At 31.7% G+C, this 22,648-nt stretch overlaps 1 protein-coding gene across 1 annotated transcript in view; it reads right to left on the reverse strand.

The window, feature by feature from the left end:
* LOC132920228 (neuropeptide SIFamide receptor-like) overlaps positions 1-19,991 on the reverse strand; it is a 39,466-nt gene extending 19,475 nt beyond the window's left edge. The window contains exons 1-2 of the mRNA XM_060982456.1: positions 19,610-19,991; positions 18,566-19,260 (exon numbers count right to left, since the gene is read on the reverse strand). Of these exons, the coding sequence (XP_060838439.1) occupies positions 18,566-19,028 (463 nt within the window). The 5' untranslated portion in view covers positions 19,029-19,260; positions 19,610-19,991. The remainder of the gene's footprint in view (positions 1-18,565; positions 19,261-19,609) is intronic.
* Positions 19,992-22,648: the final 2,657 nt, after the last annotated feature.

A 22,648-nucleotide genomic window follows, 5' to 3' on the forward strand; every position in this document is an offset into this window, starting at 1 on the left:
CTATTTGTGACGTTATCTAAGTAAACATTTTATAAAACAATTTTTGTGGGGTATAGAACATTTACGTATGATTTAAGTTTTTATGGTACCTAAATTCCAACGAGTTGCATATTTTTTGAATTCACCAACTAATTTATTATACGTAATTGAATGTTAAACTTGTATCAGTGCTTTTCAAATCTCTACCGCGGGCATCACCGCATTTAAATTTCGGGGCAACGAGGTTATATGTAGTAATTATAATATCGTGAAGTATGCGCAAACTTACTATTGATGTATATTTTTCGATATGAGTTTGTAATTTACTGACGAACAAATCCGTGATTTTAATCTATTCTCAAGCAATAGCTGGAAACGCGTTAAGTATTAAAATAATATAAAAATAAATAATTTCATTACATACGCGCTTGCCGCATGTGTGGTCGTAGTTCACTATACCTATCTACGAATGATATGGTTAACAATATGGTAAATATGTATTTTTTTAAATGTCTGAATAATTGTGACCGGACTGGACAGCTGATGAATAATAGAAAAATAATATGGTATGTCATAAACACCGATTCGAGTAGGTGGTACGCATCATTGCACTCATAGATAAAGAATTATTAGATACATACATATTATATTATAATATTCATATGATATAATATTATTATTACTGCGGCGCACACGCATTATTATTATTAGGCACATTATAATATTATCATGTTTGGCCGGATTTGCCCGTTTAACGATAATCAAAAAATAATCGCGGGCTGGATTGACAATTTATTAATGATACGTTTCCGGCGCAAACACGCAATACCGCGAACGATTGCAAACACCGGTAAAATAAAAAAAAAAAACAAAATAATTATTACAGCCGACATTTTTTACCGACGTTTTTAATGACTATTGATGACAAACATTGGAATGGCAATAATAACGATTTGTTACCATACGGATATCAATAGAATTAAACCAATAATAATTGGTCGACCGTACACACATTGTGCATCATAACATATTCATATAATATTGTATACACAAAACGCGTATATGTGTGCATATTTTATAATAAACGGCCGTGTACAATACATAATACTATTATGTAGGCCGCTACGGTTTTAAAAGTTCGTCACGCAAGCGCCGTGCACGAATCACGTCCGCGCCAAACGCGGAATAAACCAAAAACACAACCAATTCGTTTGATTTACCTTTTTTTTTTCCTGTTCTGGCGAAGAAAAACGTCAAACTTGCAAACAATATTAAAACGACGCATTTAATTTAGGCGGTTTGGGTCGGTGTGGGATATGACGTGTTCGAGGTGGACTGCTATTATAAGTGTATTATATTATATTTGTTATATCATTTTCATCGTTGTAATTAAAACCAACACTGATACTTGGAATCGTGCAGTATGCCGATGATACCTACGCTGTTATATTATCGATAACCCATAAGTTTTAACAATAATAAAAGAGCATTGAATACGTGGGTTAGGTTTGGTAACAATAACCGTACAAACACATTTATAAGCAGCACTTTACTACATTTTTTAAAACCAGCAGAAACGATGAAAAATGGCTAATAAAAAAAAAAGCACTAAAAAATATCATAATACCCGTTGTAATACATTCTAGAGTAAAATTATTAAACGCGTTAAAAAAATTCTCGGAAAATTAATAAAAAAAGATTTGAATTTTTTAAATGAATATCAGCGGGTATTGCTATAATTTGAATTTGAAAATTATTATATAAATGGAATTTTTTACAGAATAAACACGATACAATACCTATTGTATTGTATTGTATTGTATTGCATAATCTAATAATTTGTGACCATATATACGTACGCCTTGCTTAACGTAGAATACGTAGATAAATCAAGGAAAATAATTATTACTCTGCTTACTGTCATATTGATGTAAAAGTCCGTTATCGGTGAAGTGAAATGTGCAAGTATTTATCGAATGAGATATTTCAAAATATCCGACGTCCACCACACGGCAGAGATGGCTTTAGACTTTCGCAATCGTGAAGCGTTCATAAGCAGATGTTTCGATAGATTATTATGTTACAACACGAAAAAAATATAAACAATATTTGGTAATTGTCTTGTTATTCTCGAAACATAACGAATTTGAACAAATCGTATTTATAATACTGAGAATCGAAGAACATGCAAAAATAAAGGACGTAATTATAGAAAATATTTTTGAAAACATATGTTATGTTATTTCTTCAGATTTCTGCTAAAGTTTACGCTTAAATGTGTTTCAGATTTAGAGCGGCCAAGTGTTTGCTAGGTTAGCAATAGATTAGGTTATCTGGTTATGTAATTTTATTAATTATTTTTAACAGTTCACATTCGTAGTAGGTATTGAAAATATAATCATACTATAACGCGATGTATATAAAAATTAAATCTTGCCAGTGTAGGTATTTTATATACATTGTATAACGTGTATCATATGAAAATTATACAGAATGTGCAGGTTGCAGTCTTAACCCTTTTACCTTTTTTTTTCACGGGATCATCATTTTTGGTGTATGTTTTTTCTCAATTTTCATTTATTCATATTTGTATTGAGATTTTTTATGCCAACAAAATTGTCCAATATTTTCGGATGACCCTCTACAGGCTCCCCCACAATAATACATTCTCCCGGAAATTTCACGAACCCCACATAGTACGATAGGATCAAAACAGTCGCGTTTCCGGTTACAAAATGAAGATCGCGATGTCGCGACAGTGAGAGAGAGAGGGAGTAAGACAACCGTCGTGGTGTGGGGTTGTGGTACCACCCCGCACGCACTTCCGGTCAATAAACTCTGATGCGGACAGAACGCTGAAAATAGGAAGCAAATGCGGCGGAAGTTGTATACAAAATACACAATATATACATAGTATATTTATATTACATTCATAGGTATCTAGAGTGACGTGAGCCGAGGAAATGTCTGTACGGCGGAAACGCTCGATAATGGCCCGGCGCTGGAGTTGTAGTAAAAATAAATCGACGATCCTGCTGGATGTATAATAATATATTCTTATATTTATATAAGGACGACAAAGGAATAGAGAATATCGAAAGAAAATCGACCGGCTATAATAATATAGTAATGACGACAACAACCGCGTAATATATTACTATATTATTATGTCGTGTTTGCGGAGAAAACCTGCTGAAACTCAATCGCCAATCGCAACAGTCAGCTGTGCCCGACTACTCCCCAACCAACATCAAACAGGAAAAGGCTCCAGACCATCATCATCATCATCATCACGACGGCGGCGGCGCATCGTTATGTTATTATTAAAACGGCGCCCCAACGGCTTTTCGATAAATTTCCTACAAGTTTTATTGTCGTCGCCGCATTTTGCGTTTTTACACCGATTTTTCATCACCGCGCGTATACAGTTTAATATGTGTATATGTATATTGCGATATTATTATCGTTGTTTCCTATGGTTTGTTTTATGGACGATATCTCCATGCAATAATATTTGTTATACTTTATCGCATATATATATATATATATATATACATATACCAATTTCGAAAGACGATAATATTCTTTTTTACAGTGCCTAAAATCACGTTTGGCCACCACTGACAGAGTTAGTTTCCTGTATGTGTGCCATAAAAACAAAACAAAAAAAAAAATCAGAAAAAAAGAACCAACAAAATGCTCAATAATATTTTCATATTGATTATTGTATTAAAGTGTGCGTTCATATATGGAAATTAAATCCCCTACGTATATATATAAACTGGACGGCAAAATGTCAAACTGCTCCTCGGCCATATAAACGGGGGCCGGTTTACGACCTTTCCAGAGGACCTTACCATAAAAAGGTCTACTCGACGGGTTGTTTTCTGGTTAATCTAAATCCGCGTATATAACGTCATTATTTCCCGATCGTATTATATTATAGTAGCGATTACGTGAGCACGTTTTTATCGATCGGCGGAGAGTAAAATAATTATTACCAACGTTTTAGATTTTAATGCATAACCCATTGGCTCGTGTTGAAAGCGATTCTGGTGTTGCGGAACACGCGCAGTGTTTGAAAAAATCGCATTCTTGAAATTATACTAAATTATTTTAATTTTAATAAACGTATCATAAAAATTTAGTTGGCGCACATTCATAAACGTATCAGCAGTTCGTTGAAAATGTATATTAAATATCAACGTATTAATGTTTTATGTAACAGAATAAAACACATCCGGTATTATTTCAAAATTTGAAATTCAAACGATTATAGAAAGTAATGTGACCATTTTCAGTACTTATGAATTGCTGTAAGAAAACTTCCGTGAACAATTTTGCATTGAATTTACAAGCATTTTTATTCGCATTTCACAGACAAAATCTTATCATTTATTATTTTAATAAAGTCTAAAATTCAAAAATTTAAAATGTTTTAAATAGCTCAAAAAAGTCATAATATTTTTAAATTATATCTTACACAGAAAATGAATTTCCTGTCATCCCAGTTTTTTTTTAAATTACTGTAAACTTTCTATTTTCCCTCTTATCTCCCAACAAAGAACTAAGATAAAATACTATTTTATAAAATAAAATCACAAAGATAATAAATTTAAGTTAAAATTTTAAATCCTTAAAAATCGATTTAAATCACGTCTAAGAATAGTTGAACTTTTTCGTAAAATAGTTGTGGTTAAAAATATTTAAATAGGTAGGTACATATAACACAATTTCTTAAGTTTATAGTCTCAGAGATAAAATATTTATTTTGTGAAGAAGAACAAAATAATAATTAAACATGATATTTTGTTCGAAACTAATTTGGTATGACAACAATTTTGTTGTTTGTTAGAAACTTTGAGACATTTCTTCAAATACTACTGCAGTAGAATTCCAAAAATGACTCCCAAAGGAACTTCCGTATTCAATTTATAACCGATAAAATGCCTATATAAAAGTTATAGAGGGGTTTCTTTTTTCAAAACATGTATTCCAATCTAATAAAATAATCGCATATTATAAAAAAAAAAAAAAAAATTCCCCATTGTATTATCGGTTAAGAAAATAAGATTCTCGCATTTTGTACACTATATTTACACATATTATTATTATATACATAAAACGTGCATGCAATTTATATTATCCTTACGGTATGAAATATAATAATATTATGTGATGAAATCCTTATAAAATAGCGTTATAAAAGAAAGAAATATTCCTACGTCTGACAATAATAATTTATAGCCAATATATCCATTACGCAATAAAATTCGAACGATTTATTTTTTTTTTCAAATTCGAGTAAACACCCAAACGGGGCACGTTTCGAGACATGCTATGGTAACCTCGGTTGCCGCTCGATCGGCTGACATGTGAGAAAACTATTGCAGTTACAAACGTCAGGCTAACCGCGGCGAGAACGTCTCGAGACGTTTACTTTTTCGATCGTATCATTTCACGTGTTACACAACCCTGGGCAGCATTATATACGTGTTTCTATAATCTGTACAACGGTATTAAACGGTATTTCTATAATCTGCATTTTCAGTCGTCAACCAAAAACAAAACGCGCATCGAAATTATGCACAACAAGTTTTTTGTACGCGATCATAAAGATTATAAGAATATCCGAATCAAACACGGCGGCGGACGAGCAATTGCGTAACATAATATTTTTAATGAGATACCGGAATGTCAGTGCAAAACCATATTGAATAATGATCGATGGGATGTGTGTATAATATAATAATAATATGATCTTTGCGCTTTGGGTCATAATCTGACCTGTATAACAGTACCTATGCCCATTCGTAGAATCCCATAACCATCACAACATGTCTATATTATGTAGTAGTAGTTACATACTTATAATAGATAATTGAGCTCCTCTATTGTAATACATACCGTACACACGCGTACAAATTATACATAAACCTACAGGTCGATCCATTAAACCATCTACACGGATTTTATGGATGAACCTTTATGGTTATGAAAAAAACATATTTGAAGAATTTATAACATGTCATATTTTCAAATAAAATTAAGCCTAATTTCACAGTTTTTTGTTATAAAGACTTTTAAGTTTTTACTTTATTTTTTTTTTTTAATAATTACCTATAATTTACATTTAATAACTTAGAAAATAACGCTTTAAAAAAAAAAAATAATAATAAATGTAAATATAAAATGTAGCAGTAATGTCGTGGAGGGGCGGTAGTGGTGATGCTCCTCCTTGGAACTTGGTTAAATCCTTGTAATATTATGTGTACATTATATACATTTTAAATATTAAAAAATAATAATTTATGGCAATATTAACAATAAATATTATAAAAGTTTTGAAATACAGCAAGAATAAAACCTAAGTTTACTCGGGCAGTTTTCGGCGCATGAGGATGAAAACATTTTTTTTGCACATTACTTGTGCCATGGAACTGAATTTCCACCCACTTCTTATTTATAACTTGTAAGCGTTTAAAGTTTAAATGACCAGAGTAGTGCCGCTGCCGCATCGTTCTCACTCAATAAATACAGTTATTTTTATACAGTATAATAATATGATATCAAGTTGGACCACTCTGTACAGAATAATACTATGGACGGCGTAAATAGAATATTATTTGACCTCAATACCTCATAGAGTTGTAGTATAGAAACTCATAATCGTGCAGTGGTGTGTGTGTATATGATATAATAATATAGTTGAAGTCATATACCGATATTACGCAAATGTGCAGCGCAAGTATAATGGTCCTTCGCAATACTATGCAGTCCAAAGTGCCTATATTTACAGGAACGTATAATGAAAAAATAAAATATTAAAACTATAGGGAAATATTATTAGGTGTATAAATATGCACCAGCAATTAACAAGAGATTAGATTTGCACGACGATACAAAGACCAAAACTTTAAACACTAATAATATACGCACGTTAATATCGTAATAATATATTATAGACGTAAATGTGACGTCGAAGTTTATTAAGTGTCTACATGTATATACGGACATCATCTATAATGATTGATAATCTCTTTATTATTAGGTATAATAACTAATAAACAGTAATAATATTCCGAACGCAATGGAAACAAAATCGAATAAAACACGTCATACTAAAACAAGTTGCCAAAGCTGTCGTGAATAATACAGACGAAACAAGAAAATTATTATCATAATATTTTGAAATGTCGTACGACGAATCGAACGAGGACATATTGACGGACCTTAAATTAAGTGGTCGAGTATCGTATATTAACGCGATTTTATAACCGATGTACATGCACAAGAAACGGTGGTTACTCGCATGTATTTTGTATACGTTTTCCGGTAACGAAAATGAAAACTGTGCAGCACACGGTTAATCTCGAACGACATAGCCACGCGGGCGATAAATCTACTCGAGACCCGCCGAATTAAAACGTCACGATCTCGAACGCAAAGAGTTATTTATTTTGTTATATTCAATTAGATATTTGTAGCTATAACGCCCCCGAAGACAAATTTACGCGTTTACGCATTTGCGCTGCGTTGGACGAGCTTTTTTCGGTACGCGTGCACGTCGGGTGACAGAAACATTTTTGCGCCGATCCGCCTACCTGTCGGAGCCAAGACAGAGTTTCAACATTAAATAATATTATTATTGTATTAGTTATATCAGTCGGTGTACAGTGTACAATGATATTATTATAATACTTTACTTGTATTATATGCGCGAGTGTGTAAATGTGGTCGATACGTATGTTATATTGTGTAACTATAATATGAAGGGCTACGGGGAAAAACGATAATAGTCAATATTCCTAAAATAATCCTATAATATTATTATAAAGTGCATAAAATTATATTATCGTATCGATGATTATCCAAATATTTCGTGGTTTCAATATTACTATAATAATTAGGGCTAGGATCTCCATACTCTGAGAAACCGCATGTATTTATGCCTTTAAAAATTATCATATAATATGCTCTAAAAATATACGAAAGTGCTAAATTATGATATTGAAAATATTTTATTTTTTGTTAAAAACTCAAAAATTACAAATGTATTTATTATTAAATAAGGAATTTTTCTTTTGGCGTTTTTAATATCATTTTTATAAAAAAAAAGCAGCTGTAAGTTGTAACTAGTTTAGAATATTATATTTACTATATTAATGCAAGACGAAAACATGTATGATACGATCAGACGAATTGACATCAACTGATCGTATCCGGCGTATTTTTATCGACCGATTTTATGTTTTTCACAACACACAAATAATTGGGAATACGCACAGCAAATCTATTATTAGAATAATTTATATTTAATCATTTTAATCTATTTTTTCCAATTTCTAGAAAATTAATATTAAATAATAAATAACGTATATGTAAAATATTATTCTTCACGACATGTATTATTTAAAATTTTTATATATTATTTACTGTGTAGTATATAATAGTATATATTATGTACTTAAAATACAAATATAATAAATATGCACTAATGGAAAAAAGAGGTAAATACACAAAATAAAAATTATTGTTTAAAATGTCTAGTACCATGAAACAAATGTCTATATTACTTAATTATGTTTTGGATGATTATTGAAAAAAAACTCCTATAAACACTAATAATAATAAAATGATACTATAATATTGTGCATAATATACTGTGGATGATTTCTTTTTTTACCTGATTAAAAATCGTATAAGTTACCGACGATCGAGTTATAAAAATTAAAATAAATAGTATACACATCTCAGATATATTATTATGTATTAACTACTAATAATTAGTATATTATAATATATACTAATATTACTGATATTAATTAGTAATAATATTATATTATAATACTAAATCAATCGGTGGTAAAATCAAAATCAAAAAAATTAATAAATAAAATGATACACCTGTATTACTAAGTCTATGGCTTGCAATTTTAGTAAACTTAGAATAATATTTTCTTGAGTGTTTTAAACAATGCGTTCAAAGTGGAATTTTACTGTTTCGGAGTAATTTTTTTCTTTCTATATTATAATATTTATTTGAAGTAGCAGTGAATATATTTTTTTTATTTTTTATTATTTTTTTTTGAGGTACTTTGTATTATTCATACCCGTTGAGGATATAATAGCTCTCTGTATTAAATTTCAAATTATAATAAACTTAATACCACCTCTTTCAGAACAGTCTGTCACGTTACAAGAAAAATACAATTAGAGAAAAACGAAGATAATATGACAATGAAATGTTTTTCAAATAATTTCTTTAAAGCACATCCATATTTTACAATTTCAGAAATTTTCATAATAACAATCAAGACTTTTGAAAGTTCACAGTGATATTCTAGGAATCAAAAGCAATATTGAATCTAATGTATATATTATTAATAACAAAATATAATTTCTTAACTATATGTCAGGTATCAATATTCTATTAACTATCATTTTTATCGAACAATATAAGAAAGATCCATCAGTGTCGGCTTCATCAATCAAAAACTTTTGGATTTTCCTGACTATTTTGATAATTTGGAGGTGGGGCGGATCCAACCTAATAAATCACGAAGGTGTTTGTCGAGAAACGGGTGTGGTTAAATGGTGTGTACTGTGTACTATAATATTTTACTAAAAACAGTCAAAAACACAATAATTTCCCACACATACGTATACTATAAAATAACAGTTTTATGACAAGTATTTTTTTCTTAGATACTCAAGTGTTGTCAGAGAGCTATTGGTTTTGAAATGATGCATTGGAAAATTGACGTATAAGTTTTTACGGTGTTTTTTCAAATACACTTTTGGGAGCAGTAAAAAAACTTAAAAACTTTTCGTTATATCGGAGATTGAACACAGATGGTTGACACTTTAGAAAGGTAATTTTTTGAACTTGCCGGTGCCTTGGTATTTTTGAGAGAGAACCGTGAAAACTGGCGGAACACGTTAAATAACACGTTGAACAAATATTCTTTTTAGACAAATTATAACGATATTATTTTTCAAATGCAATAACTCATCGTCGCTTTCTAATATTTTGAGCGTAGCGCTTTCGATGACCAACTCGATTCTCCACAGTATTACATTTTAATACTCACAATATTTGCTTCTATTAGCACGGCATTGGTATCCAAAACGACATTATAATTCGCAGATTGGTATCGGCGCACCGACTGTAAACGATGGAAGTAAATATTATTTAATAGTGCAAAATATGTTGAAAATAAAACTTACGGGGCATACAATCAACGTCCGTTTCACGTCGAATAATAATTAAGCTACCTATTGCAGAATACCGTGTACATTGTACAGTAATGTTCTTCAAAGCCGTGAATAATGTGTTTCCAAATAAAAAAAAAAAAAGGACAAAATGAAATGATAAATCGTGTCGTAGATCAACAATAGAGTAGTTTAATACATTATCCGTCATTTGCTGGGGTATACTAGCACATGGAAATTTGGCAACGTAACAGTTATGCGAAGACCCACCGCAATAAATCATCCCTTGTTCTCTTCCCCAAACCTAACCTAAACACACACCGCTCACTGCTGTATTATGTAGACGTCAAATCTGTTCCTATATAATTTAACGTGTTGAACTCTGTTGAATATTCATATAAGGTGTGGGATTCATATATTCTATGGTACGTTTCTTTAATTTTTAATAAAATATATTAGATTGACAGCTTATTTTACGCTCATAGTTAATTCCATGACGCCGCTATTATTTTAATTTACGGGTTTTGTGTTTATGTGATTCTTTTGAAACTGCCATACTGTAGTAATAACATTATTATGCACCGCTCTAAACATGACCATAAACTCATAATTACAAAATTCGCTTTAGTGCACGAAAATAAAATTTATCAGCCCGCCGTGTTAAAAATAAACACGTCAAATTTCAGCAGAAATTATTGGTGTTTAGATGTCTTGAGGGGTTTTCAACACGTATTTTATTGAAACCCGTACGCCACGGAGGTGTTATTTCTGAATAATATAATACACCATTTATTATTTCTGTTTCGTGCCGTTCTATAATATTTTCGTTTATTAATACCCACCTAAAATTCTGTGTTTGTTGTTTTCGTATTAAAATAATTTATAGTACCCAGGTAACCTGCTCCTTCTATCCGCTTATATATAGCGTTGTGAACGTCTAGCGCTGTGTGTTCCTATTGCATAATCTCTCTGCCGATCCCGAATAAATTTCTCCCCGTCCCCCTCGGCGCTCCGCGGCAAACACGAGTCGGGCACTTTACAACGGCGAAAACTCTGCAGCGCCCGCCCACCCCGCGATTTCATCTGGCCGCCGTCGCCGTTGTACATATCCACGAGAACTGCAATAACACATAATCGCATTACAATAATATTATATCGCTGCACAACACGCGAGCCCATAACGACGTGTACGGCCAGCTGTAGATCGTGTGTGCACCCCGTGCAAGGCTACCGCAGTTATTATACCAGTCAGAAGTTCGCGTTTCGACCGATCGCCGTGGCGCTATCCCCTCGGGCCGGACGCAACACGGAGAGACGTGTCACACTCAGCAGTGGCGTGTGTAAACGGACGTGGCGTTCCTCTGCGGCAGACACACGCCGACACGTGACTATTCGGCGGCGTCCAGTTTTCGGGCGACCGCGATAACACGCCAAGTCACGCGGCAAGTCTGTGTTTTGGCCGTGGCCTTTGATAAACCGTACGACTTTGTTATTATAGAGCGGTCGTGCCAAAACATTTGTTTTATAGAATATTATTACGTTAATATGTCACGGCAGTGTTTACCCTATAGCTGCGCTATGACCGGAGAAAACCAACGCGTACGACGCTACTGCATATGTATCGAAACCCGTACAATTCGTTTGAATGAAAACTAATTAACGATATTGCCGACTCCGTTCAATTCGGTTAATAGGATTTCACACCCGTGAAAAACTTTTGACATTTCTAACTGTTTGCCCATCCGATATTATTTGGGATGTAATAATTTGTGGTTTTAATGATGAAACTATATAGTCACCGGGGACGATCTGCCATACTCTTGTTAAATTATATAAAGTTGTTAAATATTTGTAACCGTTGTAATCGTAATTTAATTTAGTACCGTCGATAAAATATTATGCTGTATGATCGTCCAGATATTTTATTTATTTAGGCTCTTTTACACAAACTGTGTTCTGCTGTAACGAAAATAAAATATTACAAACATTTGTATTAGGGCCAACACATACTAATATACTATAAAGACCTCGGTAAAAGCTGCATTAAGATTATAAAATTATTTACAACGACTGCAATCTACTTATTACACACGTCTAAACCTTTAATGTAGAATATATATCTTATATAAATCCTGTATAATATGTTTTGTGTACCAATTACATCGCAATTTATAAATTCCATCTATTTGTATAACATAATATATTAGTATTCTATACCAATCCTATATTGTACATCAGTAAATCACATTTATTAAAATAAATACTTTTGATTTTTTTACTATCATAATTCCTGGAACAAAAAGCATTTATTTAATATTTTTTAAATAACTTGAATACATACTTCAAAATGTAGTACTTATAACGTTAATAAAACAAACTGTCGTTATATTAAATATTTTCGAGATATTTTATATATAGTTATAATATGGTAATATAAATAGAGTATTATATTTTCAAGTCTTTTAAAAGTTATGAAATTGCAAAATTACACATTTTATCATAAGAAAAAAAAAACTAACAATATCGCCATAATTCGTGATATTAATTAATTTTATGATTTGAAACTGATTTTTTAATTTTAATTATAATATTCTCGTATTCAGTTTTCAGGTCTTCAAAATTTAAATTGCAAATTGTATAAATGTTGTATAACAAACATTTAAAATAATTTATTTGGATAAGAAAAATCAATATCTTATTAAATTTATATGGTATTAAAATGAAAAAATAATAATGAATGTTTCAGTCTGAAATATATTTTTTCTCGTGGATTTTTAGTTATTATTTTTAATCTCTTTATAAACTACTGGAATATAATCATTAAGAAATAACTATTGTAAAACTAGGTGCATACTATACAAAAATAAATGTAATAACATAAAGTTGACAAATCCTTACATTCCTCGGATTTATAAATTAATTTGTTGACAGAAAAGTAAAACAGCGATTGTCGTAAAATTGTGTAAAAGAAAAATGTAAAGAATATTGTGCTTTCCGTTGCTTTATTAAAATAATTTTTTCTATATGTATGGTGTTTTCATATATCCTACTAAATTCACAAGAAACTAAAAATCGTTAGTACGAACTACGAATTGATAATTTATTATTAATTATATTGTGTAGTGGTATACAATGTTCAATCACTCACCAAATAGTATAAATATACAATGTATAACAATATTCTACAATGGTTTTGAAATGCTTATGCTCGTATTTATACAAGCATCATTCACAACAATGAATCAATAATAGAATTTTAACAGTGACATTATGGATCACAATGTGAAAATGCACAGACAATAATAATTATTATTATCTGATCAGAAATTCTCAACGATGCATTGAACTCTATGACATGAAGGCTTTCATAAAAATATTGCAGTAACGTACTTATTTTTCTTTTCCGTGTATCCTGTGCAGACAGAATACATAGGATGTTGATTTATGAGTCAATATTAATAAATTTAACTTTTAGCTCAGCAAATTCTTATTGTATTCACTGAACAGATATTAATTTAATTATAGTTAAATTTCAACAATAATTGTACAATATCAAACAATAAGTAAACTAATATGTAATTATAATTTACATCTAACAAATAACAATGAAACGTAAATTTAGAGTATTTTGTCAATTGACTAAAGAGTAATACCTACTCAAGTGTTTAACTTCTCCTGTTAAACGTTAAAGAATAATAATAATAATGGCTAATAAATCGATAGTTTTGAAAGGGATTACACAAAGTATTTTCGTACATGATCATATTTGACATAACTAAAAAAAAACACATTTAAGATGATTGATGGCCACTAATGAAAGAGGATTATTATTTGTATTTTTTTAATGAGGTATTTCATTATACTATGGTGTTTGTATATGGTTGGCTAACAAATTTAAAACAATGTAAATAAATTATTTAAATATCGTTACAAAGAAGATGCATTTTTATATTTCAACGAAACACAATGAAAAACTTATTCCATATTAAATATTCCGACAAGTTTAAAAGTTAAATAATAACAGTGTCTTCTTCATAAACTTTGTTGGTGTAGCGGGGAACGTTGGTTTTTGTTATTACATTTCGATTGGGCTACATTTTGAAACGAGCAACTATTCAGGTCATGGTTTTTTTTAAAAAAAAATTATACATTTTTTTAAAGACAAGGCATGTACACATATACATTGAACGTCACTTGAATTCGTATCCACGAAACTGTGCAATGTGGTTAGGGAGTTTTACAAGATATTCTCTGTGACGTCGTGCGGTGTAGAGGTACTAAAAAAGAAAAAGAAAAACTCCGATAATATTATTATGCTGAAAATTATTAAGTATACTCAACCTCCTCACGATTTATATAAATGCATAGTGTCGCACCAAAATAAGTCTGTCACTATTATATTATATTAAACGATGTAACGGATGATATGGCTTTGGCGGTGTTATAAACGGATGGCACAGTTATGCAAAGGTTTAGCGCGAACCATTAACACAGGTAATATCTCTGCAACGTGCCACAAGACAGACAGTTTATAGCGATAAAATCGTGTATATCGGTTTAAGTAAAAAATATTATGCATAATTCGTTTTATGGAAAGGGGGGAGGAGTTAAAACAGTTGAACACGTCCGCTGTTTACCGCAACAGTGTTTAGACTAATCGGTCACAAGACAACATATAAATATATATAATAGGAATACATAGGGATCGATTTCCAAGAAAAATAATTAATTCGTGAACTGCAATAATGGCCGCACATTATGGCCGGTAAAACAGTGTCGTAAAGAAGACAATCTTATCGTTTATATGACCAGTAAAAACAACGAGAGTCCACATAAATATAATAATATAGACATTACTCCTGTAAAATAGTTCTTAGGCTATCAATATATAACACGTTTGGAAAAATATCAACTTCGTCGATAATTGGAGACGATTTGGACAATAAACAAAATCTCATTGATTATCCATTGATCTACATAAAATAATTTTTAATCCGACTAATTATATTATAGTATTTAATTAAATCGTGATATATACATGGTTATTAAGTCATGGATATCCATTAAGTCTTCCATGTAAATAATAAGAAAAATATATTTTTAAAAATAAAATAATAGGTACTTATCATTATTATTATATTATGACTGCACTGAATACAAGACTGACCAATCGAAATTCCATAGTAGAACAGATCTACTAATAAAATATAAATACGTTCAAATTTATTGTAATTTAAAAATATATTATTATTATGTAAATTCACATACTATAACTATAAATATTATACAATTAGGTTTACTTCATTCATTTATTATAGTAGAAAAAATTCAACAAAAATATGAATAATAAATAATAATAATTATTAAATTAAAATATTGAGATAACATCTATAATTAAGATTGAAATATTTTTATGAATTTAAATTGCATTAAAATTTATGATACACCATTATAATGTATATTATGTTATTAAAAAAAAAGACACTAACTAACTTCAAAGATAATATCACTTTTATTCTCGTCCTCTTAGCTGGTGTTAAAAAAAAAAAAAATTAAAGATTTTAATTAAGAATTATGTTCAAAACCACGTTATAATTTGTGACACAGGTGCAATTTGGACTACCTACTTTGAATATTTTAGCATTGTGCTTTATGTACGTCTTTAATAACGCGTATTTTACCAAACATTTGTTAGATTATAACTTTATAATAATCACAGTAATAAACTGTAACGAGTAACCATAAATATGATACGTAGGACGTAGGTACACAACGGCAGACCGGTCAGGTGATTCATAAAATATGTATAATAATGATAATAAGAGTAATATTAGGTAGGTTTGTCAATTTCAGTAGATTGGCAGTTATTATAGCGATCAATAGAAATTTAGATTATAAGCAGACTATAAAGCAGGCGGACAGCAAGATCATTACAAATAATTGTACATGATTGAATGTGGGTTATTTTTTACGACTGAAAGTAAAAATTTAAACACGTAGACAGATTAAAAAATAACTATTTGCAAATGGATCACATTAAGAAATCAAACTTGATTACGTTAAAACAGAAAAATAAAATAAATAATAATAGTGTAGTTATCAAAAACAAATTGTCGGAAACCCAGTTTACGCGGCAGGTTAGTTAGGAAATTCTATTACCGAGCTTTAATGAGTCGACAATAATGGATCGCATGCAAACGTTTATATAATAATAACAGATTTGTAAAAATTACTATTTACAGTTTGAATTTTTAAAGGCCAAAAGAAACACTTTGCTCGGTCCAAATGACGCTACTGTCGCCGAACACGTAGTCCTTGAGGTGACTGTAAATATGTTATACTTTAAATCGCTATATTAACTTATAACTTATTAATTAATCAAACTGTGCTCGGTCTACTTATATTTAAATTTCATTATGGAACAGTAATAATGAAATAATATGCCGAAGGACAGCGATGTCTGACGAGAACAAAAGACAATATTTTGTAACAATATACGGACATAATATATTATTGTGAATTCGTATAATTGGAATTTAATTAAAAACTAATCAACTGAGAAAACTTTAAACTCGTCCAATGTAAAAAAATTATAAATCAAAAAAAAATTTATACACTAATAAAAGAAACAAAGTTTTTATTTTATTTGTTTACGATAAAATATATTAGATACACTGAATAGTTGTTTTGGATTATCAAATTTCATTATTAATTGTTTTTAGTTAATGTTCACGATCGTTTTCACACGTTGTGAAAATTGGTTTTATTAATAAATAATTTTAACAAAGGCGAAAAATATAATAGGTATCAGTCAGTTCACAGTTGTCAGTTGTCCAGTATAATAAATTACTTATTTTAGTTAAAGTAATAATACTGTAAAAGCAAATTAAATTTACTTGATAATTAGTAATTACTAACGGACGAGTGCCAACATCATCATTTATTTTCACATACGTATTTATATATATAGAAGTAGAGATTTTAAATTAACGACGTGTACGCAAAGATAGAGTTTACTAAAATTAATTAGGACCGTTCTACTCGTAATTACGTGTGCTTAAAACACCCAAGTTCCACACACACATATTAATCAATTACGTTGTCCTTTAATTAGTAGGCGATCGTATTTAAAGCCATATTAACGCTTTTCCGACCATTCTAGACATTGTTTTTACTGCTAAAATTTATATTAATCATATTCGTACAAAATTCACTATGTGCTTTTTTGTCTATACGCTATATTGACACGGTTTGGTGTAACTTATAAGGCCTCGCGTAACTCAATCACTCTTTCTCCTAACTACTCACACAATAAAAAATGTAATTAGCTTGATCAAGTCCGGTGAACTACAGATAATATAAAATTGTTAAGTGTAAAGTTTATGTCAACATATCATGATAACAGTAGGTGTTAAAAACATTAGTTGTAAAATAATAGTCGACTAAATATTATTACTTTTTTTTTTACTATAATTAAATTTTTTTAAGTATAAATTATGCGTATTGAGCCTAATATTTGAGTATTCTGATTTTCGTAGATAAGCCTTAACTTTTTATTTATTTTCCAGACTTTGTGGGTAATTTTATTTTATTTAAAAATATAAATCTATAACAACATCGAAGAATAAATGCATTATAACATCAATAAAATCATTAACGGTACTGTTATTTTGTCAATTTCCTTTAATGTTTCCTATCGTTAACCTTCAATCTCCTTGTTTATTTCAAACAAATCGTAAGTAAAATTTCCATTTTTATTGGTTAATTTTGTCGGTATATTCTATTGAAAATTGTATATGATTTTTGTAACTTACCAACTTTTATTTAAAATATACTATTATTGGGCGTATCGAATACTCTAGTTTCGTTTATGTATTACGTTTCGAGACAATTTTGTCGTATTACATATATTATTGTAATATAAAAATATAATAATCATATTTTAAATACTTCGTATGTCGTCGTTACTTTGCATATACGATTAATGGTAATGTGTTTGTTTTTTTAAATTTAAGATTAGATATTCTAATATTTTGTGGGGTTATCGAATAATATTGGTCTGTGAATTTAAATAAATACAATTATAATATAGTTAGCCCTTAATGCTAAACCTCATCTCTTGTTCACACGTTATACCGCATGACCGGGTAAAGGATTTAGTCGAGTAGAAGTTAATACGAGACACTCGCGTCTGCTGTTTTCCGAGCACGTCGTCGCTGGTCTTAAGCACATAGTACGCAGTGCACTAAGTGTCTACACACGTAATACCACATACGTGTTTACGACGCGCGCGAAATAATAAAATTACTATATAAAATACGAAACAAAACGCGCAAGTCGGATTGTGTTTAGCAAACGGAAAAGGACTCACGGACATAGATGTTGGACAAGAGCGTGGCGGGCAGACAGAAGACGAGCACCAGTATGTCGGCCACGGCCAGGTTGACGATGAAGTAGTTGGTGACGTTGCGCATCCTGGGCGATCGGCAGACGACGGACACCACCAGCAGGTTGCCGACCAACCCGACCAGGAATACCATGGTGTACGCGAAGCAGTAGACGGCCGTCATGGCGGGGCTGTGCCTGTACCAGAGCTCGCCGGGGCCGATGCCACCGGAACCGCCGGCCCCGGAACCGCCGCCCATTCCGCTGCCGTCGTCTTCGTCGTCGTCCACGGCCGTCCCGGAACCGTCGACGCGACCACCGGAACCGTCGCCGGATCCGTGCGCCGACACTGTGGACGCCACGGCCGACGACTCGGTGGACGACACTGGCGCCAGCATGTCGAACAGCGAGTTGCCCAACATGTCCATCAGGCCCGGTTCGATGACCATCCTGCTACTGCTCGTCCTGTGCTCGTCCTGTGAATCCTATACCCACTGTTTCCGATCCTTTTCCTCCGCGCTGCGGTGGTATATTATTATTATTATTATTGACTCGATTGACGAGCGTTAATAACAATATCAAACCGGACACCGGTGATGATGCAGCGTTACCCGACTGCCGACGACGATATCATCGTCCGTCCGGATAAGTTGTACAGGAACAACACTGCAGGCAGCGTACCTATACGTAGAGTATTATACATTTTATAAAATACAGCGTACCAATTTGGGGGGGGAGGTGATATGTCAGATCGGATTAGCGCTCACGTCATGCATATTATATTCCCAAATGATACGTGGCCGTAATATTAGGTATACAGGTGTGTACACCTATATTTCCATCCGCGCGCGAGTTCCCGCGATCACGTTGATACCGACAACCGTTGGGTCGTCACACTGCGATGCGGGAACGCGGCGTGGATGTTCATGGCGGTTATGCCATATAATATATGATAATAGAGCAGCGAAGTATATATATTACATAAGAATACAGTTGTTATTTTTTTGCAATCTACTCAACAATTACTTACCAAGGATATATTTTCGGACAGATACCTGTTGCTGAATCTCGGGACAACACCGTGATACAACACTCAATCGTCACTGTATGCGTCGACAGCTCGAAATGTGCACAATACAACACATAATATATTTAAAAAAATATATATTATAGTGTGCACGGGCGCATATATTATCGTTACGATTAATATCAAGAGGTGTAAATACGACGTGGAGGGTGAACGTCCGGTTAGGCGGATAAAACGTCCGTACGGCGTGGCGCTCGGCGACCGTGTGGCGTGCGTACGTTTTCGGTTTTGCGGAACTCCCGGGCGGTTCCGCTGCCGTATATCCACCGCCGCTCCGACCCCCGGTACCCTTCAACCAACCCCTAACAGGCCGTCGCTCTACCACTCCCGGCCCGCGTGAAGACGAGCGGACGACACCTCCACCACTACCGCCGTCCCCTTTATTTTTTACACGCTACATCACAATGTAATATATCTATACGTATATAATATGTATATGTGTACATAGGCAGCTTGAGAGGCGGCCATATAGCGTTACCGTACCGTGCGCGATAATCTCGCTCGGAATCGTTTTTTATTCTTATAGTTTTTTCTTGTTTTTTTTTTTTTTTTTTTTTTATCTTCTTTTTAACCGAAGAGATGCATATTCCATCGGCTTTACTGCGATGATGCGTGTGTGTTTTGTTTTCGTTATTATTGTTATTGTTATTGTCTCTTAATCTCTGCGTTGAACGCTTTCTGCGTCGTCGCTTGAAAAGTTTCATGCACAACCTCCGTGCGGATCGGAAATGTCTAAGCCTGAGCTAAATTGTGGATTTTTAGGTCCATAATAATGTATTATCAAAATTAAGCATGTGGTTAAATGTTTCACCCCATTACTTCCTTGAAAACAGCACCCTGCCGATTGAAAATTATTAAGTAATCCTATAGGTAAACCGTAAACATCTATTAAATTATAGCAAAAATATAATCTAACTGTTTTCCTGTCCCCATAAAATGCAAGTGGTACTTCACGTTACTGACCTAGACGCATTACACGCACACGTTGAAGATGTTATGTACTCGTACGGTCGTAGTTTCGTGTAATGAATAGCTACTGAGAATCGTTGAAAAATGTCGAAGAAACGCCAGTAATCTCGATGAAATTATTTGTAAAACCAATTTACATTCCTCGTCGATTCACTCGCAGTCCAAGACACGACCACAATAAGCCTATACACCCAAGAATACATCACTGACAGCTGCACGCAATAAACAAACTTATCGTGTATCATTTTATGGGAATAGTTCTAAGTAGTTTGCGCGTAGAGTTATGCAGTATAATGTGTATAATATATTGATGTGTACAGCTATTATATATATCATAGGACTCTATTGCAAAAATAGTATTCGAATAAGGCTTAATTTCACACGATCTGAATTGTACTGTCTACAGCAATGGTTGGTAACTTTTTTTTAACCATATGTGGGTTTTTTATTTCAACTTTTCATTATAGGTCAGATTAATACTTGGAAATACTCAGAAATACTCGCCCGTGTGCAAATGGCGATCACATTTTAGGAAAAATCACATACCTATATTTTTTTAATTATTTATTGATATTTTATGTATTATACTTTATAACTATAATATATTAATATAATATAACTAAAAAATAGTCTAATTAAAATATCACAAAAACGTTACATATTTTTGTGAGCCACACAAATTTACATCACAGCAGCGGATTGCAGATTCCTGGTGTACAGAATACTATATGTATTGATATAAAATAAAATTATCAAGTATGTTACAACATGTAATAATAAATCCTTTGATACTACAATGAAATGTTACAATTTTTTTATGAGAGCAATCATCCACGTATCATCCAAAGCATAAACTAAAATGATTTTTTTCATAAAGCTCGGTATAGTAGAAATAACTAGGTTGGTGTTTAAAAGGATGTAGGAAGACTTCCGTTCAGTAAAACACTATTTTAAGCGAGACTCGAAACCAAAGATGTTACGGTTGATTTGATTATGTACAACGTAAAACCTATTTTATTAAATTGTTTATTAAAAATAAATATCCACTAGTACATCGTTTATTAAAATATCTATTACATCATAATATTAGGCGGAATAGTTTTCAAAACTTACTGGGCGTATTGTTTAAAATGATTAGTTTTAAAAATATAAAACTATTTAATTTATATATTTAATAAAAAAAACTAAAATTCATAAATTAAGGACGGAGTAGAGTTTTTATTGTTTCATATTTTATCACTAAAAACAATAATTTAAATAATATGAAATATTCTGAACATGTTTTACTAATATATTTTTTTTTTTTATAACAAACTAGTAATTGTATTTTAGTTCATTTTTCCATAATATATATGTATTTTATATCACGACACAAATATTATGCAATTTTTAAACAAATTGTAATGAATTATAACAATTATTACTCTAACATTAGATGATTATTTTCATAACGGCGTAACTTAAAATTAACCTACGTAGACTTAAAGGCATATTTTGTTTTCGTGATTTATAAAAGCATGTACAAGCAAACCGTAAAATAATATTCTAAATGTTATTTAATCTACTTAAATCTAAGTATCAATCACAATATAAATCTACATTATTTGTTTGATGTGACTAGATCAGCGGAGTCAAATGATTCAGTTAAATTTGTAATAGGTGTGAAGTGGTCAGTCTTTCGAACTAAAAGCCTCAAGGGAAAACCGGTTTTAATCATTAGGCAATCAATGAACTTGCACAAGTGGTGTAGCTAAATAGCCTATTCAGGACGCCGTGTAAGTATAATTGTTTAATTTGAATACATACAAAAAACCTTACAAGACACTAAAGAACTGACCTAATGTAGGTAAAGATAACTAGAGTACTAGACACACATAAAATTAAAGTTAAATTTAAGGATCATATCCTTGTATAATCTTTAAAAATTATGCTTCAGTAAATTTAGTTTAGAGTTATTTCAAATAAAATGTTTATTAGTTATTCTGATTCAATATGATCAACAACACTGCAGAT

Source organism: Rhopalosiphum padi, chromosome 2, assembly GCF_020882245.1.
Source record: "Rhopalosiphum padi isolate XX-2018 chromosome 2, ASM2088224v1, whole genome shotgun sequence".
Lineage (NCBI taxonomy): Eukaryota > Metazoa > Arthropoda > Insecta > Hemiptera > Aphididae > Rhopalosiphum > Rhopalosiphum padi.